The 27325-nt window shown below is 31.5% G+C and overlaps 1 protein-coding gene across 1 annotated transcript; it reads right to left on the bottom strand.

Moving 5' to 3' along the window:
* Nucleotides 1–6454: 6454 nt before the first annotated feature.
* Nucleotides 6455–27282, bottom strand: LOC136986340 (eEF1A lysine and N-terminal methyltransferase-like). The gene is made up of 13 exons (XM_067283844.1): nt 27064–27282; nt 21094–21322; nt 20390–20598; nt 17247–17376; nt 17061–17176; nt 15389–15523; nt 15131–15317; nt 13944–14124; nt 13476–13604; nt 13319–13392; nt 9174–9309; nt 8983–9111; nt 6455–6787 (listed from the first exon to the last, which is right to left on the bottom strand). Exons 1-13 carry the CDS (start codon nt 27153–27155, stop codon nt 6513–6515), a joined length of 2022 nt encoding a protein of 673 aa, XP_067139945.1. The 5' UTR covers nt 27156–27282; the 3' UTR covers nt 6455–6512.
* Nucleotides 27283–27325: the final 43 nt, after the last annotated feature.

The raw sequence follows: 27325 nt of genomic DNA, 5'->3' as shown, positions 1-27325 counted from the left end.
TATTCAGCTTATAATTTGATTCAAATCTTTCAGTTTTAAAGATTGGTTAACAGAAACAGAATTTAAAACAGTGCTATAGGTTTAGGTCAGGCCTGGCTAACCCAAATTGTTTTGTGAGCCACTTTGATCACGCATAACATTACAGTGGGCCACAATTTAGGCAAACATGCTTTTAAAAAAGTAAAACAAATACAGAATGAATAAGATCTTATTGTTATACCAAGAGTTCATACTCGCACTTGTGCATTATAACAATGACACATGCAAATTTTCATTTATTTAATTGTTTTGGTATACACATAACGGGAAACAAAAGTTTTAATAGATATATAATATTGCTTAGCGAGCCACACAATTTAACGTGACAGGCCGCGGGTTGGTCAGGCCTGGTTTAGATCTACTAATATTCTAGTCTGTCAGATTTTGGTATGAACAATAATAGTCAACAATAGCTACCTGTTTACCTTAAGGCAAGGATTAAGTCAAGCAATGATTTTAGTTCCTGTAATCACCTTAAATCTCCAATTCAAAGTTAAATTTAGAATTTTGTAACTAATCTTCTACCCATTTCTTTTTATTATAGACAAATTTAATGTGTTGTGTTTTAATTATATTTAGTCTTGCTGTTTGTTAAGGAAACCAAACTTTTTTTAAAACTTAATTTCGACCTCATCCACAAATGCCATTGCAAACTTTTAAAAACTTAAAATTTTGCAACAGATTTGTGGCAGAGGTTGGCTCAAATAAACCAAAAACATTCCTAATTATAAAAGTTTTAAAGTTTTTGGTTTTCTTAACAAGCAACAGGACTGAATATGTTTAGAATTTTACCAGGTTTTGGAGAATATAAGGATTTAATTATGTATATTTCTGAAAAGCATAATAAATTGCATATCGTTATTTATTATAAGGAAACAGTTTAAAATTTATTTGTGAAAATTAAAATTATAGGTAAGTGTTCATAAAACTAGTTTTTTAATAATAATAACTTTAGAAGCTGTAAAGTTATTGCTGTGAAAATTAAATAACAGAATTCAGTATTGATAAATGCTATATTTGATAAATGGTTTATATTAACTATGAAATACTGATCAGTATTTCACAGTTTACATCAAAGGATGTAAACTGTGTATTTAAATTTATTCACAAGGTCAAGATAGAAAGTTTATAAATTAGGGAGAAGGAAAAATTCCCATCTTTATTATAATTTTCCTCAATGTATTTTCCCTCTTCAAAATATTTAGAATTATATTTAATACGTAGTACAGTGGAGGCCAAAAGTTTTCATTACATCGTTTATTGATCAAAAAATGAAATTGTTTACATATTTTATTAATAATTTTTAGTACCATATTTATTTTCTATAACGGAAACTAATCATTTTGGAATTGATTATAATATAAAGCTCAACAATAATTTTTACTGGGAATGTGTAGGCACATTGTATAATAGGTTTCCTTAGGTCATCAAGCTTGCCTTACTGACTGTTGATGTAAATTTTTGACATTAGGTAGCTAAACATTCTGACTTATGTTTAGATCAGGATAGTTGGCTAGGCACTCGGATATTAACGTTTTTCTTGTTAAAATAATGCATAATAATTCTTGTGATCCATATTGCAAGAATTATTACACTTATTGTTAGGAACAGACTCTTACAAAATGGTTTAAAAAAATTGTCTTTAAGTCGTTTAAATACTTTTCTGCATTGTAGCTCCATCGAAAAATTTTATAATTTTGCTTCATTGTTGGTAGCGCCCAGGATCATAAACTTCCCCTTGCTGGCGACTTTGCCTATGAAATCCATTAATATTTCTCAGCCCTCGTTCGAAGTATGACTTCATATTATTTGGTCCATCAAGATTATCGATAATGTTTTTCTTCATTAAAAATAACATTCTGGAAATCGTTGGCTTATTTGTTCCAAATGATATTTAGCAAACTGCAATCGTTTTGCCTTGTTGAGCTTCTGTGAGTGGAAGATCTCTATATGTCGTCTTTATTAATTAGTCGACCGTTTACAGCATGATCAACGATTTCCAGTTGCATGTTATACTATGGGCGAAAGGGGCAATTTTCTGGGCCCTCACCAACAGGGGGACCCCAAACCATTCTTTTATAAGGAAACATTTCCCAAAAAAACTTTCCCCGAAAATGAATGTCTGAAGTCAATGCTGTAGAGTACTACATGGTGCCCCCTAATTCAAATTTGTCTGGACTCACGACGCCGTAACGCACCACAAACGATTTCTTTTCGAACATGGTATTTTATTCGTTGATCTTTTTCGTTCATTTCTTTTGGTCTCCCAAGGCTTATTTTTTAATATGGTATGAACAGTTGATGGTTAAAATTTAAGTGCAGTGGCAATTTTTCACACACTTCTTTATGAACTTATGGATTTTTGTTTGATATCATCAGGGTATTTTGGCATCAACCCAGATGATTTAAATTTCTGTAAATCAGTATGTTTTGAAATTATATTATAATATATTATTGACTAATTAGCAGAATTTATAGACGAGTTAATCATCGTTCCATGCTTAATTCGTTTATTTATATTCACATTAGTAAGCATTAATACCAAAAAAACTTCCGATTGTACTACGAGGTTGGCGCCATCAATCCAGATAAGTGAAAAGTAGGTTAAGACCTTAATCGTATTTTAGCTGCTGTTTACAATCGAAAGCGGTAGTAAAGGTCAAATAAAACTAAAATAATTCTTGATAGATTATTTTAAAGAAAACTAAAGTACATAAAGTTAAATATATATTAATCTCTCAACATTTGTTTTAGTTAGGTGTGAATTACAAACAAAATAAATTTATTATGCATAGATAAAATCCAAAAGGACGTGAAACTTGGCGAAAGTAATGAAAATATTCTAGTCATTTTTTGTTTTGTGCATGGAATGAATAGTAGAATAAATTTTAATTCAAAATACCACTGCAAATTGAAAAGCAATAAATGTACTGTGCGTACTGTATTTTATTGACGTGGAAGTTTGTGAGCTATCTACAATAATTTATGAATAATGAAATATAGAGGAGTAAGCAGACATGTACGTGACTAAGCCCTCTCAGTTTAGCAACGCCCATATGCAGTTTATTTAATATACGCTTTCACTTTTATCACGTAAACTTAGGTTACTGTTATTTTTACACAAACTGTAGCTAATAGGCCTAGTGTTGATTGGAAAAAAAACCAGTTACAATTTTTTCAACTTTTCCCTCGCCCGAGATTTATTCCTGGATACGAAACTGGGAATGAAAAAATGAAATTGAAGCGCTTTAATTCCGTAAATTCTCTCCAGAACATTATAAATCCAACTTAAAATATATACTGTACAGGGGAGTCGAGAGACATCGCCGGACCCGAGGGAAAAATTTGCATGGATCCCAAGTAAGTAAATTATTTGAAAATTCGACTTATTTTTTAATGGGTGTGTTACTTTTTACAAAATAAAGAACAATAGTTATTAAGGATTTTATATTACTACTAGAAGATGAACCCGACGTTGCTCGGGCAAAAAAGTAACGATAGCAAAGATTAAAATTATCAGATTATAGCGGATCTTACCCGTTTTCACCGCGTGCAACAATTAGGTCCCCACTCTTCCGAGAGTTAGCGAATTTTTAGATGGTTCTAAAAATATGTTCGATTTTTCGCAAAAATGCAAAAAACCGCATCTAAAATAGTACAGTAGAAGCCGAGTTCTTCAGTGTAATCCTTAATCGTCTCCCTCCCCGCGGGGTATTTCCAAAAATTCCTTCTTATATGGAAGTATCGCTACTTGTTATACTTTCAACACCTGGTATAACAAGGTGACGGCCGGATGTTTGAGCTGTTAAGACCAGTATACCGCTCTGACATCAAATTCGGGCTGTTGAAGAACCCGGGCGAGGCGATCTGTACCTGGTGTGTCAAGACAGTCCGGCAGTCCAAATTGTTGATCTTCAGAAACCGACGATGGGTAAGATTAAAAAGGCTCTCCATAAACAAAACAAGACAAAAAATCACCGGCTGCCATATTGCAAGTGTGATGAAATATACGATGAGCACGAAGATCTTTAATTGATGATCTTAGGTAAGAGTTAGCAATACCGAAATACGAGCGAGATTTGTGCGCAGATAATTTCTTACCATAATAAATACAGAGATTTAACAGAAAAATTCATCGCAAAGCGATTATCGATGCGAATGTATGAAATTCTATTTAATCCATGCAAGATGTGCGATACCAGAGCCCCTTCGGCCGCCAATTTAAAGTCTTTTAATCTTTAAAATTGGCGTTTCCACTTCCCGGGACGAGGACCCAGGGGTTGGATTTGTGGGAAGCGAGTGTTCGGGTTGTTTCATTGTGTAATTCCACACAATGTATTGTGTGGAATTACACAATGTGTACTTCCATTGTGTGGAATTACACAGAACGCCTCGTTCTATGTAATTCCACACAATGGAAGTATATTGGAGTATAAGTGCGTGAATGCGAGAATTCGAGTAAAGGTTAAACGGTGTATATCTTCGTGTACAGTGATGTGTCTGTGTGTGATCGAAGAACATCTTTCGGCGTGTCTAAAAACAGGTAAATTACGATACGAGAATAAGATATGTAGAAGAAATAAAATGAAAGAGTTCTTACCATCGGAGATTTCGGCAAATATTCGCTTGTACGATAAACGGCCGCTTCGTCCTCTTCGTGGTAAAGTTGGGGAGGTAGATTCTTATCCCTCTCCCAAATGTTCCTAGAAAACCAAAGACAGTGAGAAAACGAGAAGTTCGTTCATTTATTACCTAAGGTTAATATTATTACCTTTATCAGTCTTTCTTCCCGAACAGTGTTATGAAAAGAGCGAAGGACCTGACTTAGCCTAACCTGACCCTAACCGGAAGATCGCCGTTCGGATATGTCGGGCCCCGTCCCTCACCACCCGGTCGCCCCATTGTGGGCCTGGCCGAACCCATAATGGGCCTACTAAAAAAGGCCCTCTTAGTGCCCACAGGGTGGAAAGAGTTAAAAAAAAAAAAAAAAAAAAAAACCGGAAGATCGATCCTCATAACAGCTGTTTGGGAAGAAAGGCGCCAGTTTTTCATTCTGTGAAGAAAGAAAGAAAAAATATATATGTGTATATATATATATTATCTTATTCTATTATCCATATATATCCTATTAATATTCGATAGACTTAAGATAAGATTCGGATATACTTAACCCAGAAAAAGTTCAAGATTATACTCGCGACAAATCGGAATTCGGATAGCTCGCGTTAGATCCTACCGGAAATTGTAACTGTATTTGCAGTAGAGACGACCGACCCGGAACCAAGAAACTCTCTTACGTGTAATTTGTATTTGTACGACAGAAAATTAGACACGCCGCACGTAGCCATGCGAAAAAGGCACTCGAGCCCAAGTCGTAACAAGTGTTTCCTTCTAGAGCAATTTACCCTAATGTGTACATCACATAAACGCAACGACGGCATTTAAGAGTTTCGTGCAAAGAAATTGCCAACGAGTCGACCAAAACATAAGACAAACGTACGAAGAAGCGAAACGTGCCCACATCCGAACTCGCCATTCGGGACACGAACGTTTAAGCGGCACAAAGCATTGGCAGAGGGTTACGTAAGTGTGGAAGATCGACTGCACTCGGAAAAGACCACCTTGTGGAAAGAGACAAAGAGCCCAAGGAAAAGAATTCTTTGTGTCCAGCCTGTGTAGATAACTGTTAAGTGTATTAGTATTAGATGTGTTTGCAGACAATTTTATTCTGGCAAAATAAGCCATTGAAAAGCATTGTAACTAATACATAAATTGCATGAAGTCGGAGGTCAAAGCGAAATTTTTGACCTGTCGAAGGAGCATCCCATGCTTCAGAATACGGTCTCCGTCCATCAATGTTACCAGAGTATATTTTAGTTAAAATTCATATTTAAAGTTAGTATTAAATAATTTTTAATTGAATTTCTATAAGTAATCCTTATTCTTTGACAGTGTTCATAAAATATAAATTACCGTATTTTACGGACTATACGACGCACCTGAATTTTGGAGGCAATTTTTCGAAGAAAAAAATGCGTCTTATAGTCCGTAAAATACGGTAATTAATTACGAAAATAAGCAAATACTTAATCCGTTTTCGGCGCTTCGGTCGCTTTCCAAAGTCTTTAAAACCACGTTCGGGTAGCAAAGAACACTGAAAAAAGGCAAAAAAAAAAAAAAACCACCGAAAACAGGAGCAAAGAGCGCACACGTCCGTTCGGCAAGCGAAAAACGTGCAAAGTGACACAAAATCGTGTTGCAACTGTTGCAACAATCGCGTTTCCATAGAAACGGCAACAATTGCCGTTTCTATGGAGATTAGAAAGCGTCTAACGAATTCGAATGCGATTGACGTAATGGATTCTTTTTGCAATGTGTATAAATTTTAATAAAAGATGTAACATATAAAACAAGAGATGTTTAAATATTTAATTTCTACTCCACAATACAATGATTGCTTACTTTCTTCTTTGTTACTTAACAATTGTCAATCCTTTGAAAAATTCAACCATATCAATGATGTCTTCTTGAACAGATGTCCCTAATTGGCAAATTAGTTCTGACAATGTCTTTTCTGCACACTTGGAAATATTTTCGGTTTCTGATCGACTTGAGACGGCATATACCACTTCATTAACTTCTTCGGCAACGGATTTTGAAAACATTACATTAAATATTGAAGAAAGATTTGAATACACATTCTTTTTAATCTGCTGATTACGACAAGCCAAATTCAAAATTAAAACTCCTATTGGAAAAGAAATATATTTTATTGAGCTGCATTTGGATCTTGAAAAAGACTTCTATACAAAATGGAAATAGATAAAATATTAGTATAGTGTGATCAGAAAGTCTCTCTTCAATGATTGTATGCTTTTAGTTCTGCATAAATCCATCATGCTCGTTGTTTTTGAAAAGAAAGCAGCAATAATTCCTTTGTGTGTGGAGAATGATACATTTATACCACGTGATAACCTATTAGTTTTCTGTTACATTTATATTATTAAAGCACTAAAATCATTGTGGAGAGACTTTCCAATCACTCTGTATATTATAAATGAATCAGTTCAATAATGCACAAATAAATCTTTTATGTATAGTGGTGATACTAAAAATTTGTAAATATTTTTAAAGGAAATAAGATTATTAGATCACAACTAGGAGAGCTCTGCCATCCTAACTACTGCAGCCCAACTTTCCACTGTTTCCAATATAAAAAATTTCAATATACAGTAGACTCCTATAACACGGGTTCATATAGCACGGATTCGTATAATATGGCAAAAAAATTGCGATTGTGTTCGTATAACACACTAAAAGAGACTCATATAACACGGTAAAATTTCATCGCCGACTCGTGTTGCGACAAGATTGGTCGAATCTGGACCAATAGCAGACATTGCACAAACTGTTGAGTTTAAACAAGCAGCAGACATACTAAAAAACATTTATTATTTAACGGCCATAAAAATTCTATTTATATTAACGGTGTCTCCAGTTCAGCGAATTTTTCTCAGAAAAATAACTTATGAGGAAACGCGCCCGCCATTTGATGAGCCGCTCCGCGACGAAAACAAGCTTAAGCAATGGCGTCGTTGAACGGTGCACACTTGGTAAGTAATCCTACAATTTTTTGTTTATAGCATAGTTTATATGGATTATTCCCAGAAAATTATGTGTGTTTTGGAATCAGTTAATTTTATGGAAAAAATCTTTCAAACAGCCGTAGCCCCTAAACTGCACACGTGCCGGCTGTGATTGGCTCACGGAACGTATCTACTGTGTTATAGGGGGGGTCAACTGTATACACCTTTTCTGTCTAATTTTGAGCAAGGATTCTGTAATGTAAATTCAGTTTGTTTTGAAATGGACAGTACCTCACCTCCATACTCAAATTACAGTAGAGACTCGTTAATCGGAATCCCGGTAATCGGAACGATTTTCAGTCGGACTGTGTTGTGCTGAATCGAACGTTTTTGATACTAAATTTACTTCTAAAGTATAATTTTCATGTTTTTATATTCTTCAATATATTTATTTTGTTTGTACAAAATGCAGAAATAATTTTTAACAATACGATAGCCTCAATTATTATTATAAAAATTTTCGTTAGGCTTAAAATCGACGAAAATTCAACACGAAGCGACATGCAATGGAGAAAAATTTGAACATCGGACAGGTTAATATATTTATTCGTACATAATTGGTAATCGGAACAAATCACTAATCTGAACAACCCCAGTCCCCAATTGATTCCGATTTTCGGTTCTCTACTGTAATTAGGAAAAAACGATTTTTATTCAATCACAAAAAGTTTTCAGACTGCATTAAATCATAGAACAACCTTCAGATTCTTGAACAAAAAAATGAATTTTTTCAAATTGGTTGAACATATGATTTCTTTGACTTTTCACAAAAAAAGTTCCAATTCTGTGGTTACATGTTCTCTTTGCTTGTTTGCCCCACTTGTTTCAAATAGAGACTATTTGTAATAATAATTTTGTGATGATTCAACTCACTGTAAAGGCTGACCAATCACCACTCACACTTTGCTCAACCTTCCTCGGTCAACCCCAAATTTTGCTTTTGCTCACTTGTTCAAAAATTTTGTGATTTCAATCAGTGATGTTTCTCTAAACATCTCATTTCATTCCTAGACACGTTTCCAAGAAACCACATATTTAGCAAACAGGATTGAAAATGAATAAAACTTTTATTTCATTATTGAACCTGTCTCACAAATTATTTCCAAATTCAAATCATATTACATATGATTCTATATTACCTGGACCACTGACATTCCTGTCTATACCAGCTAACTGAACACGATGCATATGAAATGAATGATTATTTCAATGATTATATCATTAGATTTACAATTTATGGAAAATTACATTAGAGATTTAAAATAAAAAAGATAATTATTTCCAATGAGATACCTACCATTTGGATCAATCAATTTCCTGATTTGTTGTAGGAAGTGTTCTTGAACAAAAGGTAATGGTGGACAACTTATACCAGCACTGATATCCTTGTTATCAACATCTAACATCACTACATCATATTTTTCTTCTGAAAAAATTATTATGTGTCAAAATTTCAATAAATACTTAAGAATTATATTATTAACTAACCTCTCTGGGCACAGCTATTAATAAAATCTATTCCATCAGCAATATGAACTTTCAGCTTTTCACTTAGTTCTAATCCAAACCACTCGACTGCAATTTTTAAAATCTCTTCATCTAATTCGACGACATCTATAAATATCTGAAATTAAGAAATTATCCAGATTTAATCTATAATACAAATCAAAACATTTCAATAAAATAATAAACTATAAAATATTATCAGTTAGTTATTAATTCTTGATATATATTAATATTTGAGTGTCATTTCTAGATATCCAGAAGATTTGATGCTATCCCAGCACACCGGTTGGTTGCAAAGGTTAATGTATCAAACAACCGTTTCAATTTCTTGATGTATTTCAGTTTGTTCATTTTGGAAACCTCTTTGGCAAAGGAAATAACAGATTAAGATCCTCTTGTACCAGGAGAATCCCAATTTGACATACTCCCTGGTGTAATTATGTAAGCACTTCCATTTTCATGAAAGTCACATCAGGCATCTTGTTTTCCTGTTTACTCAGTTTTCATTTCTGTGCACAGTATTGCATTTCAGTTGCTGTATTTGCCCACCTGTCTCCAAAAAGAACTGGTTTCAAAGGGTAAAACGTCACATCATTTATAGCCTTTATGGCTATAAAACTGGTGATCCATCATCCCTTCATGGAAGGAATGACCAGATTAGTGAGAGTACTGTATTAGGCATATTCAAGGAAAAGTCACTAATAAAAGTAAACTTCCTAATACACCTGATGATCTTAGAGGCATTTATCTGTTACAGATTAGTAGTCGTTCAGTAGCATGTTTATTTCTTATTCAATGACTTCTTCTAGTTAAATAGTTGTACAAGTCATTTAGTTTTTGTCGAAGTTACAATTACCATCCAAATATCATATATCATACAGATATCGGCACTGATATATTGTGATAAATATTCCATACATAAAACGAAAACATATTGAAATTATGAAAATTTTTGTATCAACAATACAAAATCTTATGAGTTAACACTAAATTTCATTTAATAAAAATATAAATATGACTTTTACAAAGAAAAATCTTTGCATGTTGTTCTCTTTTTTCATCGTTCACACCATTAACAGTCCTTGAACCTTCTTTTGTAGGCTGCTGCCTTCGCAAAAGAATGTAAAACAGGTAAAGCGTCCTCTGGTGCTAATGCCACAATCGTAAAAATTACATTTTACAGTGAAAAAGGAGGACAACTTGCAAAGATTTTTCTTTGTAAAAGTCATATTTATATTTTTATTAAATGTAAATAGCACCGGCCACGTACCTATATTGGATTTTTACTTAAAACTAAATTTCATATTAGTGGTAAATTATCAGACTAACATTTATAATGTTTATTCTCAAACATTTGGGTAAAAGAAAACAGTTTAAAATTTATCTTTTTTATTATACAGTCAATTCTACTTAATTGGACCAAATCTCAAAGAACAGAAACCAAACTAATGATCTAATACATAATTTGAACACTTAATTGGGACAATAGCTGAAAAGAAATTTAGCAATTTTTGATGCATTTTAGGGATCTTCCAAAAATATATCAACACTACATACACTAATGTTGTGTAGGCCTAACAGTTGGCAATTTTGCCTTTTGATCAGGTGGTTTGGTTTTTCCGGAGGGAGTTAGCATAGCAGGACATGCCACACCGGGATATTGTCTGAGATGGATCTGAATGCGAGCTACTGACCCTGCTCAGAATTGGACCAGATGATCCCTTTTTTAAAAGCAAAGGGACAAAGATCCTCAGACAATTTTTCAGTCTCTCAACCAAGTTGGAAGGTGTTGTATGTGTGATTAGATCTAGACTCAAACAGCAGCCATCTGATCATTTAAAACCAACATCTGGAGCTGATGGATTCTACGGACACTCTCGCCGAAGTGACCCATCTCCAAGTAAAGGAAACCGTGCTCAAAGAAAGACTGTAAGGTGACTTTTGAACGAACCTGACACAGGCTAACTAAAAAGGGAGAAAGTGAAGATCGTTCAATCAGAAACAGATTGAATGGTCAACCTTGTGTATGTCACTACTAATATTTGGCAACACTAGCATGATGCAAATCAGTTATTTATCATTGTGAGTCTGGCAAATTTATAGTACAAATATTATCTGTATTTTAGTTTAATAAAGCATTAAAATAGCTACATGATTATTATTTTTTTACGTACATATTTTATTTTAAAATTTATTATTTGTTCATTTAATTGGGACAGCTGCTTAATTGGGCCAAAATGGATTAGTCCCAATGTGGAATTGACTGTATTTGCATATTGAATCATTGTAGTTTCATAATTAATTATGGTATAACTTTAAAATCGGATGACAGCCATTATAACAATTAAATACGAATAAATAATTATATATGTAGTTGTCAATTACAAAAAAAAAAGCTTTCTGTAAATTTAAATTACATATTGAAGTGTATTTTTTTTCTAAAATTATATTTACCGAAATAATAATCACATTCACTACTTAAGATACTAATTTAAAAAAAACTTGACTGACTGAATTTTGCTAATTAACGATAGTAACATAACTAGGCAACTGTGCCTAGTTATGTTACTATCATTACTCTTCACTCTTGCTGTTTTATAGATTTCAATATGGTGGCACCCAGTTTACAAATCTATGTGGTATTAAAAGATGAAAATACCACAGAAAAAAATTAATTATTTGTATATCAAATACAAATATTTTATCTGCAAATTACAGTAATGCATTTTATAATGAATTAACCTACTAATTAAGTGAAAGTAATACTTCAAATATACACATCAATTGAAACCTGATTTTAAGCAAATACACACCTACAACTGCTGTAAATGATCGGGCTAAATTTGGATATAATGATTATAAATTAGAAATGAATTTGGCACTAGAGTGAGGTGTTAGGCATCATCTTGTATTAAAATTAATAATTATAATATTTAATTAATTAATTAATTTAGCCTGATCGTTTATGGCAGTTGTGGGTGTGTAAGACTTCAAGTTGTTTAATTCAAATTGAAGATGAAAAGCTTAAACTAAGAGGTAATTTAGGTACAAAAGTTATTTATATAGAACTGAGACCAACATTACATAACTTATTTATGTTTTCATGCACTGATTTCATGAAAATGAGAATATCATGTTGTGTTAAAGGTGTGTCAAAGTTTGTTATTAATACATGTTTTTAAAACATTTGATTAAATCAAGGGTTTATTGTACTGCCATTAACAGTGTTATGGCAAGAATAAGATGGTTGTTTTGGGTGCAATGAAAAGTGCAAAAAAAAATGTTTTTTGAAAGACAAAAGTGGATTTTACATTCTGAAATTTAAATGTGTATTTCAATAACTATTTTAAAAATAAATAAAAATACTGTTTACTGTTACTCTGAGAGCTACAGTGGAAACTTGATAATCCAGAAACTCACTTTTGTATTTTGTGTACATCAAGCACTGTGCATTTAAAGTTTCACAAACAATAAATATGGCAGGCAACTACTGTACCTGAAGTTAAATAAATTTACTTAAAATCGAATGTAATGTTGTATGAACAACCTAGTTTTGTGGGTCTACAATTGTCAGGTGACTTAGTGATTTCCAGTTACGTGGTGAGTTTAATCTCTGTGGTATGTACAGTACAATGCTACATATTCTGGGTTTCAATAAGTTGTTTTAGATAATAGTTTCCACTATACATAGTGATAATTTAATAGTTTACTCAAAATACGTAAAATCCTAGTTATGGCAATGATAACAGAACACTTCTTAACTGCCAAATTAGTTTACCATTTATAATTAATTCATGATAAAAATAATCTATAACTTGAACAGATTAACAAATTTTTGACATTATTTATATTAAGTTAAAGATAATTATTGATACAAAGGTATCTGTAATTGTTTCTAAATTTAATTTAGACATTGTATATACTCAAGTATCTTGTTTTTTGTATTTAATTGAGAGCACACATGTAAAAAAAAATTTTTTACGTAAGATAAACGTACAAATGTGCATATAAATGCTTGTTACAATTTGAACAACTTATAGAAAAAAATTTTACCGTGAGAGATTAATATGCTTTATAAAATTGGTTTTTTTTATTTAAATTAAATTAAAAAATTATTTAATAAATACCTGTTTTATGTGGTTTGTCATGAACATAGGCAATAAACCTCCTCCTAATCCAACCATTAAGACACGAATTTTTTCTAAAATAAAGATTTTAAAGTCCAATTATTTAATACATACCTTATTTAAAAGTGTGTTTAGAAAATTCATAATGTCATCTTACCGGTAATTTGAGATGAAAGAAATGATAAACCAGAAAACATATAAATGTGATGTTGACATGATAAATAATTGAAATCAATATTCTTCGTGACTTTACCTTTTTTCGTCTTCTTATTTTTCTTTACTATTTCTGAAATAAAAATTACAGTTTACTATCTACATACAATATATATAAACTGTAAATCTTTTTAATGATTAAAATATTATTTTCTTGGATACTAGTTGCCAAGCTTTATCCTTACTGACCAAATCTCTATTTTCAATAGTAAAGAAAAAGTTCTTTACTATTGAAGTTACTATTAAGTTGAAGCCATAAATGATTAAAAAATGTTTTAAAAAATCAAAATCCATTCTGACTCCTTATGTTAACTTCTAAAAATTCTACATTTGTTTTAATTTGTTTATAAAATTTAACTTTTAAAAATTTTTTATTTTGTTAATACAAATATATTTTGAATATGCAATTTACCGATGGTTAATCGTGCTTCCGACTGAATCACATATTGATTCTGAAGAAACACGAGTCTTCGAAAAGTCTGTTTTCCTTCACCTTGAACGTCTTCAATAATGTACTCTCCACTTAGTTTGCTTTTACCATTATAACAAATTGTTCTATGTCCAATATCTGGACCAACGGACATGAATGGTACCTAAAAATATTAATATTTTAATTATATAAAAGTAAATAATGATAAAGATTTAATAGTCTAATATGAATATTTTATGTATAAAAAGTTACAAAAATTAACAGCAAAATTTATACATTTTTAGAATTATAAAACACATCGTAGCTCCATAAATATAGTTATTTTCTTAGAGTTTGAAGCAAAAGATTCTCATGTTCAGAAATGCTACTATATTCTCGTGGAAATAAGAGCATGCTCGTGTGTGCTAGCTTGTCATGGCACTGCATTGCTATGTCAATGTAAATGTAATGCTACAGTAACTATTCTGCGACATCTCTGAAGTAACCATTATTAAAAATAAAAAAATTATTCCAATACTGTAAAATTTTTTAAAAATAGCAAGTTTTTCAGGCACTTCAGAATATATTGTCGATTTTGCATTCAAACTTCTATGTTAATAATGATAAAAATGAATTAATAGTTTCAGATATTTCTTATATCCCACTTTTTTTTATTGTAAGTGTGTATTTTAGGTATATGCAGACATATGTACAGACATACGTATGTTTTAAGCATATACAGACATTGGTCTGCATATGCTTAACACTACTACAGGATCCTAGCCAATACTGGATCAATACTGTCTTAATATGCAAGTTGGCACTCACACTTGATCCTAGATCTTCTACAATATTACACATTGTCTGATACAAATCTTTAGATAATATAAAGTTATATAAAGGGAACCTCATTAGTCTGTGCTTGTGAAGTGTCTCACACAATGTAAAACTTTCATTAAATTCAGTATTGCCAATTTACTGTATAAATACAGTAAACTCCTACTAGCTCAGACTAATAGGGAGTGAAGATTGTCCAAGTTAGCAGGATATTTTCTCCAATGATGTTGAGGACCAAAGGATTTTTGAGATATCTTGCATCTAACTCTTAAATGTAGATTTTTTACATATAAATTTTAAGTAACTTTTATATAAAAAGTTTTTGAACAAAATCAAAGACATTATTCACTCACCTTTACATTCTTTGTAAAATCACTCTGTGCAAATTCCATTACTTTAGAAGATAATTCACTTTTTACTTCATCCAGATTAGTATAATTGTGATTTCGATTCAAATGAACAACCACCAATCTTTCACATCCAGCATTTTCAATTAACTGCTTTCTACCAGCTGTAGTTGCAAACATCCACTCCATTTCTCTACAGCACATAAGAAAATCATCATCATATATGAAAAATTTCATTTATTTATTTAAAAACTGATACATTACCTGCCTTGAGGAACTATGAAAACTGCAAACTTTACAGGTGCATACGATTTTTGATCAATAATATAAAATACGTAACGTGGATTTGGATTTTTTGAATCGTACAACTCTAAATTAACGTCTTCGTCCACAAATTTTCTAAGATTGAAAAATTAGAAAATAAAGACTTATGTGTGTTTATTATTTATAAAACTTTTAACAAAAATTATTTATTCTATGTTAAATCTTTCATACTGATATAGCAAGTAATTGCAATTAAAGTATCTCTATTCAATGCTATTTAGAAAGATATTTATCAATCCAAATGCAAACAAATCTAGTACAATTATATCTCAGGGTATGCAGAAATGTGTTCTGCATGTCCTGTAAAAAAAATTAGTACCAAAACTCACAACTATGGCTCTTTTGGGGCTACAAATAATGCAGTGCAAAAGTGCCTTAAAGGAATCCACTTAAGAAGTGTAGTTTATCAAGGACATGTTTCAAATTTGGAAGCCTGATAGACAGTATTGTACTGCACATAAGAAACATCAGAGATTTTCTGTGATGCTTCTCACAATTGAGGCCATCTGTTGAACATACTTTCATCACTTTCAAGTTTTACATCTTTGGAGAAGAGGCCACACTGAGCAGTATATCTCCTACATTGCTAAGGTCTCTACATAGCAAGAGTATCTTGTGCAAATAAATTGTTTGTTGCTTGCAGTGCCAAAAGTGCCATAGTGGCAACTTTCATACTAATTTTTTTTACAGAAATGACTTTCACATGCCTAGATTTGGTTGTATTTGGACTGCTGAACATCTAGTTATAATAAACTTTCACTTTAGATAGCCTGTAAAAATCATAAAATACATATATATTAAGTGAAAAAGGATATATTCCAATAAATATTTTAGAATTATTATTTAAATGATAAGAATAAGCTTCGTTCATACACAATTAATATATTTTTCTAGTATATTGTACCATTGAGAAATACTATAGCATAGTACTTACTACAACGTAATATGCATTGCATTCTATTATTGTAAAGTTAAAAATAAACAGTTTGGAAAGTAAATCAAGGTATAAAAATATTGAGAAAAAATAATGCCATATATTATAACAATGTTCCAGAAGAAAAGAATCAGCCCAGAGCAGGGCTGAACCAGTAATTCCTGCTTAATAGATGCATCACCAGTTATACTACTCAGATTTCCATTTGATTTTCACCTCTAGAACTATTGGTTCATTTAAATGTAACTGTAGTGCTCACTTACACACTACACAGCAGAACTAGCAAAACCTTGTATCAGAGAGGAGCCATATATTGCATATCAGAAATACAAGAGCCACATTCTCTATTGAAGTTGTATTTTATATAATAGATATGTATTCCTGTATATCTAATTATAATAATTAAAATATACAGGAGCCAGAATTTGGCCACTGTGGCTTTACACACTTAATACAGTCTGATAGATAAGCTGACAAATTGTTTGGCAATTTAAACATATTAGATTGTGTTTTATTATGTATATATAAATATTTTTTTCTTTATGAACTTTACAAAATTTTCTTCTAGATTACTGAAATAATTTTAAATTTAAAAAACTTGGCAATGTTAAAAAAAAGGCAAAATGCTTATGTTCACGAACAACGCTTCTAGATAAAAATAATAAAGTACCGAATTACTTATTTTGTATGTAATGCAAATATAGTGTATATTCTTGCATAGCTTTAATACTTTTAAGAACTTCATCACTAGTTTCTACTCGAATCAGCTCTCCATCCATATCTAATTCAATTAGCTGTAAAAAAAAGTATAATATAAAATATTTTATGAATTAAAAAAAAATTAAATGTGTAAAAAAACCTTACTGATTTCATTGTTTTAGATGATTTCATTTTAGTGCAAATAACAAAAAATGTTGGAAATGCATAAGCCGAATTCGGTTCCTCGGGATCACGTTCAATTTCCGTACACTTGTGAATGCGAATCATCCAGCCCCTACAAAATCAATTCTTTTATATATTTCAAAAATAAATAAATAAACAATTAAGTTATATTCAATAAAATAAATATGTGAATTAAGAACAATATGACAAAATAAAGAATACTTCTGGTAACACTTCCATTCTTAATCTTTAAGTAAATATATAACAAACTGATGCAATATCAAAATGGATAAAATTATTATAAAAACAAAAAATCTTCATAATCTAGCATTTAATTTTGGATAAACAGACTTTTTCAGCTCACTTAACTAGCCATCACCAGTTTGAATCATATGAAACTACAGGATTTTAAAACACAGCTCAAAATTATTTGAATGTAATATATATTCCAGTATATTTTTTAATGTTATTAATACTGTTGTAATTTTTGTTGTCACTGTTATTTGTTTAGTTTCAATGCTAGTATTTTATCATATGACAGCTTAAATGTACTGAAATATATGCTATGTTTGAATAATTTTCAACCAATGTTCTAGAATCCTGTATTAATGTGTGGTTCAAATCTGATGATGACTGGTTAAGCTAGACCGATAAATTTGTTTATCTAAAATTAAATTTTGGTCGTAGAGACTTTGTTGTTTTTATTAATATATAATTTTAGAAAAATAGAATAATCTAATTAATGCAGTTGATTAGAGTAGTTTTCTTTTAAAAAACATACTGATTATATCTTATTCATTTGTATTTTTATTTTGTTTTATAAGAAATATGCTATTTATGAAAAATTACTAATTTTTATCTTGTCTAAATTTATATAGATTTATTGAAATTTTTTTTTCATGTATAATTTAATATAATTACCGTATTTATTCAAATATACAACACCATTGAGTCTAGGATGCATCTTAATTTCTATATGCTCATCACAGACTTTTTTAAAATCAGCAATTTCAGGCAAATTTATTGTACAGTAAAGTAAACTATATACAATGGTGCCTCATATAATGTACACCTCGAATAACGGACGCTGCGAACAACGGACTTTCCGGCATAATTGGTGACTGCTCCATGGGTGCGTTCTTTAATAGCGGTTGCTCTGCGTCTCCGCTACTACGGGAGTGCGCTGCTGTTTGTAGGCATTTAGGAACGACGGTGAAAGAAAGATGGCAGCGCCCGCACTATCGATAGTATCGTGATGGAGGAATGTATAATTCTAAAATATGAGCTTTTAAAGGCAAAAGAAGGGTCCCAATTGTAAAATTTAACCATAAAATGGATTATTTGTTGAAAGAGTATTCAAAATAGTCTCGAAAAAAATTCGTAAAGACACTTACATCACCACGTGTGCTAACTCGCGCTTTCACAATTTCTAAATTCTCATTCATAAAACCACATAATGGACCCGGAAACAAAACTATCTGAGCCATGAAGGATGCCATGTTGCTTTCCACCATAAACTACTGCTACAAGCGGCCGTTTTTGCTGTTTGAAGGCGCGCACTCCCACCGGAATTTAGGAACGCGTTCGCAGGAATTTTTAAACGGAAGTCGATCGCGCAGCGTTACATGGAGGAATAAAATAACGCATCCCATGTTCATTTTTTTATGATACAGTACGGTTATTTTATGCTGCGGAACGAATTAGATGTTTTAACATGTATTTCTATGGGAAAATGTGTTTCGTGTAACGGACGTTTCACTTAACGGATGTGCACCTGGAACGGATTAAGTACGTTATACGAGGCACCACTGTATTGATGTCTTCCATGATAGGAAAGTTGGAAACCTCTTCACCATGTTAAGTTATTCTGGATTTGACGCTCACATCTTTCCACAATTGCTTGTGGAAAGATTAACTTAGCTTTTAGTTTTTGTGTTAAGCAAAATGAATAGTGTTAGCGGGTATGATAACTATTTCATACTAAATTATATGCAAATATTCTATGTGGAAAATATTAAACAAAAAACACTGGAACATAGAAATTATTATTAAGTAATTTAAGTTATATAATATATAATTGAAAACAGAATTTTATATATATGTATAGATCAGGCCTGGAAAACCCAAATTGTTTTGCGGGCCATTTTGATCACGCATAACATTACGGTGGGCCACAATTTAGGCAAACATGCTTTTAAAATAGTAAAACAAACACAAAATGAGTAAGATTTTATTGTTATACCAAGAGTTTGTACTCGCACTTGCGCATTATAACAATGACACAGGCAAATAAAAGTTTAATATATATATATAATATTGCTTAGCAGGCCACATGCAGCCCGCAGGCCGCGGGTTGGCCAGGCCTGGTATAGATAGTAGTATAAGGATAAACTATCCACTGTGGTTACTCAACTGAATTAATGAATCTTTTATCTTTTATCTTCTATCTTTTATCTTCTATCTTTAACAATGGGTGAAGTTTAAAGAACACTAACATTTTACTGTTAGTGTTCTTTAAACTTCACCCATTGTTAGGGCAATTGGTCAAAAAATGACCTCCAAGATTTTTATATTTTGGTCTTAGGACACTTCAAAATATCAAGAAGTGCAAAAAAGTTTGGGGGGCAATTTCTGCATGTATGGATGTTAATGTGGGAGGGCACAATTTTGTTCATCCTCGTTGAAGCTTAATAACTCCTGTGCTTTTTGTCGAAAATTTCTGAAATTTTGCAATAGGTTTATTTATTAGAGGGATTGTGATGCTATTAAATTTTGGTGGTTAAAGATTGAGGGAGTGGGGAGATAATGGGAGCCGTGTGTATCTCCAGTAGGGTTGGACTTAATGACAATTTTACTTGTTATTAGTATTTACAATTTTTTTATAAAACTCATCCCTACTCTCAAAATTAAACTTTTTGCCACTTTATAATAGTTAAAAATATAAAAAGCTTTTAAATAAAATATGTTACCAGGAAAGTTGAGCAACTTGTTACTGGTTTATTTGATCTAGTTAACAGACCATCTTTAGATGTAGAGTTGAAAATGGAATGCTAAGGCATGTGGACATTTTGCTTTCAGCTGGAAAGAGTAAATTTTTATCTGATGAATTTATAAATTCAACTTACTCATTTGTGAACCAATTCAACATTTTCTTTAATATAAAATCTTGAAGAAGAGAAACACAAATGTAACGGCCACAAGGTCTCAAAACTCTCTTAATTTCAGAAAACATTGCTTCGGCTCGTTTGTTAACTTCTTCAGTGTCTTCACTCATTAATGCATCCAAAGTTCCTTTATCCAATACAACACTAAATTCTTCATCATCAAATGTCATCTTTTAATGAAAAATTTAAAACTATAATTCATAATATGAATTAATACTAAAATATATTTTTATTTTGATTTAATATTATCAAATTTCTTTAGTCATAGTCTATTATAATATCAAACAAACAGTCAGATTGTTTATAAGGCTATAAGGCTAAATAATTACAGACCAATTTGGCAAGAAGCAGCCTATAGGCCATGCCATCTCTTCTTAAATATAATTAATTAATTAAATTTAAGAATATTTTAGAAAAGACCTGACCCAGAGTGGGACTTGAACCTGCAACTCCTACTTACTGGAAGAAGGTTGCCAGTCATACTATCTAGACTAATTTTATTATATTTAATAAGAGATAGTGGCCTGCCTTCTGCCAAATTATTTAGTAATTATTTAGCCTTATAGCCTAATAAAGAATCTTGCCATATCACAAATGCTTAAATATAGTCACAAGTTAATTTATTTGAATGTGTAAAACTGGAACTTGATAATTATGACTAATACCTGAAGCATATCCATTTTTTTAAATTCTAGACCTTTCCTGCCAGGAACATGCTTGTCATTCATCTGTTTAATAACAATGCTACTGATGTCAATATTAACATTATTGTGAAAACCAACATCATACAGGTCCACACTTAACTGAGAATTTCCACATCCAATGTTTAATAGCTTGTCTTTTGGACGAATGTATTTATGTAAAAGACCACAAAGCTGTGGATATTCTCCATACCTAAAAATATACATATATAACACAGAAAATTAGTAACATTATATTGGTATTTACAGGACATGAGGAGAAGTCAGTAATTATGTTAAAGACAGTTATGATAAAGTAAATATGTTAAAAAGTTTCTTGATTTTGTGTATTTTCCGGCATATAAGATGACCCCCGACTTTTGAGATTTTCCTGGGTCAAAAAGTCGTCTTATATGTCGGAAAATATGATAGTTATTATAGTGTATAGTGTATCTTGTTATCACTCAAAAATATTTGCCATCCAAATAGTCCTTTTAAAAGTAAAAAAATCATGTAACCTGAATCTTGCACTGAGCAATTGGTAACCTTTACAGACTTTTAGAACACTTGGGTAAAAAATTTTTTTTCTTTTCAAATGATTAAAAATTAAATACCGAAACTAAATAACCACAAACAGAATTGTAATCAATTATAAAATCAAATATCAACAAGACACTCACAGCATCTTTGATATTTGAAGTAATACAGTCTGATGAATGCCTTTGAATATGGTTAAAAATGTTAATTATTAGAGAATGTGTGTCCAGAATTTATGGTTGCAGTTCCATTTGCAAGTGATGATGAGATTTATGAACATGTATTACAATAATTTCAATAACAATCCAACAAACTTTCATATAACATGTTTCAGAAGCTGACGGAATGTTGACACAAATGCCTAAATAGGTGTTTATTTGTAACCTAATTACTGACTTTCATTTCTATTAATTTGCTTGTAATAAAATTAAAATTAGTGGCAATCCAAGAAATAATTATTGCATATAATAAAGCTAATTAGATAATTAGCTAATCATATAATAAAGCTAATAATATATCATATAATAAAGCTAATTAGATAATTAGCTTTATTATATGATATATTATTAGATAATATAATTATAACATTTTGCATAAAAATTTCATGATAAACTTTAATATATTATTTATCTATTTCAAATAATTATTTACTGTGTTTGTGTTATTAAAGTATTAGCTAATGATAGTTATTTCTATTTCTGAATAAACATGTTAACCAAGAATACCTATTGATAACAAAACAATAGCTTATAGAGGATGGATGAATGAATGTAATTCTATTGGCAATTTAAATATGATATATATTTATATATCATATTTAAATTGCCATGTATGTATGTATGTATGTATGTATGTATGTATATATATTACATACATACATACATACATGGCAAATATACAGACACACACACACACACACACACACACACACACACACAGTCAACTCCGCATAAGTCGACACCCCGAGGGGAAGTGGAAATGTGTCGAGTTATCCGATGCAATGACTAAAGCAAAGTTTGAAAAAAACCTACAAAACTACAATTAATAAAATACAGTAGTGCGTTATACAGTAGTATAGGCTTACAATACATTGTGTCCTCCATTTACAATTACTCTGTAGATAAAAAAACTAAAAAATTCATTTAGTGTTGTTTGTTTTGAGCACTTAATTGTCTCAACTTTCTTTTTCAACAATCACGAATGCCTTGAAAACATCATCTTCGCAATTGTCAATTGTTGGTAAGTAATGTCTAAAGATTCTTAATGCCTCTAGCGTGAGAAAATGCAAAATTGGATTCTGCTGTGACATTGATGTAGATTGTATATTTTCTTTTTGTTTATCTGTTATTATTTCATACATAAAAATACATAAAATGTTAAGGCATTTTTATTAACATGTATATATATATTAATAATGTATTAATATTATTATATTATTAAATATATTAATTATATATTAATAAATAAATCGACTCCCCCTCCTGAAAAAAATGAGTTCACACCACACGTGCGGAGTGAATTCATTTTTTTGGGAGTGGGTGACGACTTATCAGTGTGTGGAACCGCAAAAGTATGTCGACTTATCCAGTGGTGACGAGTTAAGCGGTGTCGAGTAAACCGGAGTTTTTTAACATTAATGCCTATGTAAGTCGGCCGGGATCACAGAAAACTGACTACTTAACCGATGGTGTCGAGTTATCCGGGTGTCGACTTATGCAGACTCGACTGTGTATGTGTGTATATATATATATATATATGTGTGTGTGTGTGTGTGTGTGTGTGTGTTTGTTTGTGTGTGTGTGTGTGTGTGTGTGTGTGTGTGTGTGTGTGTGATGTGTTCAAAAAGTTCTCAGAAAGTGATTATTATTTGTAAACAGAATTTTACATTTATAATTAATTGATGCAAGCATAAACTTGTTAAGGCTTCAATTAAAATGGCTGATGGTATTTACACTTAAATACTTGGAAGAAACTAAAATATCCTCATGTTTATCTTGTCCAAGTACAAGGAACAATCAGTCCTCCTCCTCTGTTAGGGACTGTCTGTAAATTATGTCTTTATTTTTCTTGAAAGTTTTACTCTCTCCCCTTGTTTCACTCAGTTTGTCCAAGTTTCCATAACCCTCTCAAAACCTTTATCACTTTACAAATGATACCATAAGTAGAAACAAAAAAAATCTAGAAATGAGTTGCGTAACTTTCCTGGCTTTTATGAGATTTTATTTTAAAAACTTTATATATTTTTAATTATTATAAAACAGCAAAAGACTTAATTTTGAGGGTAGAGATAAGTTTTATAAAACACTAAATGTTAACAAGTAAAATCTTCATCAAGTCTGACCCTTCATGAGACATGACCATCCTATATCTATCTATCTATCTATCCGCTTGACCTTTTACAACCAAAATTTAATAGCATCAATGCCCCTTTTATAGAAGCTGCCATGCCAAATTTTGTCTCACTCCATCCTGTGATACTAAGCAAAATAGATACCACCAATACACACACACACACATTCATGAAATTTTTTGACTTTTTTTTATTATTACATTTTTGGGTTCAGGGGTCTCAAAATGTAAAGATCTGCAAAAGCTCAGAGGGTCAAATTTGACATAATTCCAATACTTTCCATGTTATTTATACATAACAGATGGGAAAGTAAAATACAAGAAATTTTGAAATAAATATAATAAAATGCATAAATTGTATAAAATGTAATGAAACAAAACAGATGTCAACTGAAGCTTAACTGCTCCACTCTTCCTTGCCCAACCGTGTCTGATTTGTAGTGATGTAACAAATAGTATATTCGGCCTCAACCGAATACCGAATATTCAGCTAAGAGCATGGCCAAATACCGAATATTCGGCCAGGAGCGTTGCTGAATGGCTGAATATTCAGCCAAACTATTCGGCTTGATTAATGCACGTACGAAAATTGGCGCTCAAACCGCATTATGACAAAGATCGCGCACCATGCTCTCTATTGGCCCGCTGTCACTACGATTTTTTCTTCCATTAGGTCTAAATTATTTAAATTAATTAATTAAATTATAATTATTAAACTTAATATGAGATGGAGCCTAATGTCTACCTCTAGTGCCAAATTGGTTTATAATTTATGTAATAGCTGTAAATAGCCCGCTATGATTCAGCAGTTGTTGGTATTTAGATGTAAGTTATAACTTATAAGTTATTTTATTTGCAATCGATCATTTTAACTCTTTAATTAAACACTAAAATTTTGTTTTTACTACGTATTTGTAGACTGAATAGTACCCTAAGGATATACTTTAGTGGTGACATAATATGGTCTAGTTTCTCCCCATTTGTGGAACAGTTCAAATATATTATTGGGGAGTTTCTATTTGTGAAGTTTTGTGATATTTTGTTGCTATTGCTTTTGTCAATATTTTTAAAATTAACATGATTTCAAATGTTATCTTTTGTATATAATGAGAAATGCTCATTCTTTGCTTTATATATAAAATAAATTATATATTAGTTACTCATCTTCTAGAAATAGATAAATAATTCTTTCATTAAATACGATAAGTTTCAATAAAACGTTTCGTAACTCATTTTAAAATATCGTACAAATATTAAAATATATGCGAATATGAATATAACATAATTAACTAAACAATAACATTAATGCCCAATACATTCTAACCTACACGCCATCAATGCCATAAGATATCGGGCTAGATAAAGGCTATAATATTATTTAACTACGAAATAATTTAATACTAGTGTTAGATGCTATTTCTTATTAACTTTAATAATTATAGTTTAATGTTCAGCATTAATAAAAGTTACAAAAATGATTAATTTATTGTGTTTTTGTTATTTCTTACTCCTGTTTTTAGGTATTCGGTATTCAGCTGAATAGTAATTAAATATTTGGTATTCGGCCGAATAGCGATTTAAATATTCGGTATTCGGCCGAATAGTGATTTAAATATTCAGTATTCAGCCTATTCGGCCGAATACCGGGTAGTGACCGAATATTCATTACATCACTACTGATTTGTGATAACCCCTTTCTCCCTTCCAGTGTGAACATCATTTATGGACCCCCCCTTACAGAACAACTGTCCTGTAATGGAATACTGATTATAACAGAAGGCTGTTATGTTCAATCACTAGACCAATCAAGACTATCAATCACCACAATAAACTTTATTCCTGGTGATTGGTTGAGTGTCTTCTACAAATAAAATGTTTGTTGTTGTTTGTAGTGCCAAAAATGTCATAATAGTGAGTTTTAATATCTTCCACTTCCTGAAATGTCACCATACCAAATATGATTACATTTGGACTGCTGTATATCTCTCTAGACTGCATTGAATAGAGTATATTTTAATTAAAGTTACCTGGTCCATGTAGTATACAAATTATAAGATTCCTTTTAAAAATGGCTGATAAATTTACATTAAATGGAAGACTGTTGTTCCTGGTGATTGGACATGGCAAAAGTGTAGACATTTTAGTCTTTCTACATATTTTACAAGATTCCTCTTAGAAACATTTGAGAGAAAACTTTAAAAAAAATTTTTTTGCATGTGTCTTGCCAAAGAGAAAGGATATAAGAAAAATTTCTTTGGTATCTTTTGGTGTTTTTCCTGTTTAGGCATGGACTAAATATACAGAGATAAAACCTTGTCCTGAAATGATTACTAGCTTGTCACTATGGTACAAAGAAGCACTAAATGAGGCAATTGGGATCTTATCAGAGCTGTACACCATACTCACAGGAGCAAAAAAAGTCAAAGGAGCCATACCGCTACATGTGACACTTAGAGACATAGCTCCCCGAAATCAGGTTGCTTGCAATTGCAACTTGTGTCACTCCACCAAGACTATCGCGTTTAACTATTTAGCCCGTGTGACAGCTTTGAGTAACTCATTCGACTGTTCATTGAGTACTTGATGTTATCTAGTTTTAGGGGGTCTGGGACCAAATATGAGCAATAGTGAGCACTGAAGCACACAACTACATGCAGAGTGTCAGTCAAGGCAAGCAATAGCTTGCCTTGACTGACACTCTGCATGTGCATGACATGAGCTCTGTAGGCAAGGCAAGGACACTCCATGCAGTCTTGACCCACACTCTACCTGGAGAATACAGCATACTGATACATGGTAAAAACTGACCTTTGGAGGCGAATATCTCGCAAAGGGTGGCATATATAGGTATGATTCCTTTGACTTTTTTGCTCGTACAGAGGAGTCTACAACTGTGGGGATGGAGAAATCCCTCATTCAGAGTTAACATCTTACCAATTTTACCATCAGTATTTATGGTCTGCCATTATATTTGTGATATTATTGCGCCTGCCTAAATAAGACTCTATACAGTATTAACATAGATTATTTAATTATTATTTTTAAAAAAATTAACGTTAATAAAATCACCATTCAAAAGCTCGATTTCCTCGTTTCGTAAAAAATTTATTCCAGTAATCTTCCTTAGAAAAATTCGATATACTTTTCGGTAATAAACTCATTTCTTTAACTTAATTAGCGAAACACGTTTAGAAAGTCCGAAATTATCATTTTAAAAACTAAAATAACCACTTCTTCCCAGTGTAAACATTCGCAGCACCGAACCTAAGCACATGGTCGCACAGGGCGAATCCTAGCGACGAAAACATTTACGAATTAATACTAAAAATTG

Source organism: Centruroides vittatus, unplaced genomic scaffold (assembly GCF_030686945.1).
Source record: "Centruroides vittatus isolate TY-2023 unplaced genomic scaffold, ASM3068694v2 scaffold_1015, whole genome shotgun sequence".
Lineage (NCBI taxonomy): Eukaryota > Metazoa > Arthropoda > Arachnida > Scorpiones > Buthidae > Centruroides > Centruroides vittatus.
This window is presented reverse-complemented; position numbering and strand designations above follow the sequence as displayed.

Excerpts from the sequence above, each read along its gene's own strand:
- LOC136986340 (XM_067283844.1), bottom strand. The coding sequence starts at position 27,155 with ATGAGTTTATTACCGAAAAGTATATCGAATTTTTCTAAGGAAGATTAC. Across the intron at positions 15,318-15,388 it reads TTCATAGTTCCTCAAGGCAG|AGAAATGGAGTGGATGTTTG; the intron begins GTAATGTATCAG and ends TATGTGCTGTAG. Across the intron at positions 9,112-9,173 it reads TAATAGCTGTGCCCAGAGAG|AAGAAAAATATGATGTAGTG; the intron begins GTTAGTTAATAA and ends TAATTTTTTCAG.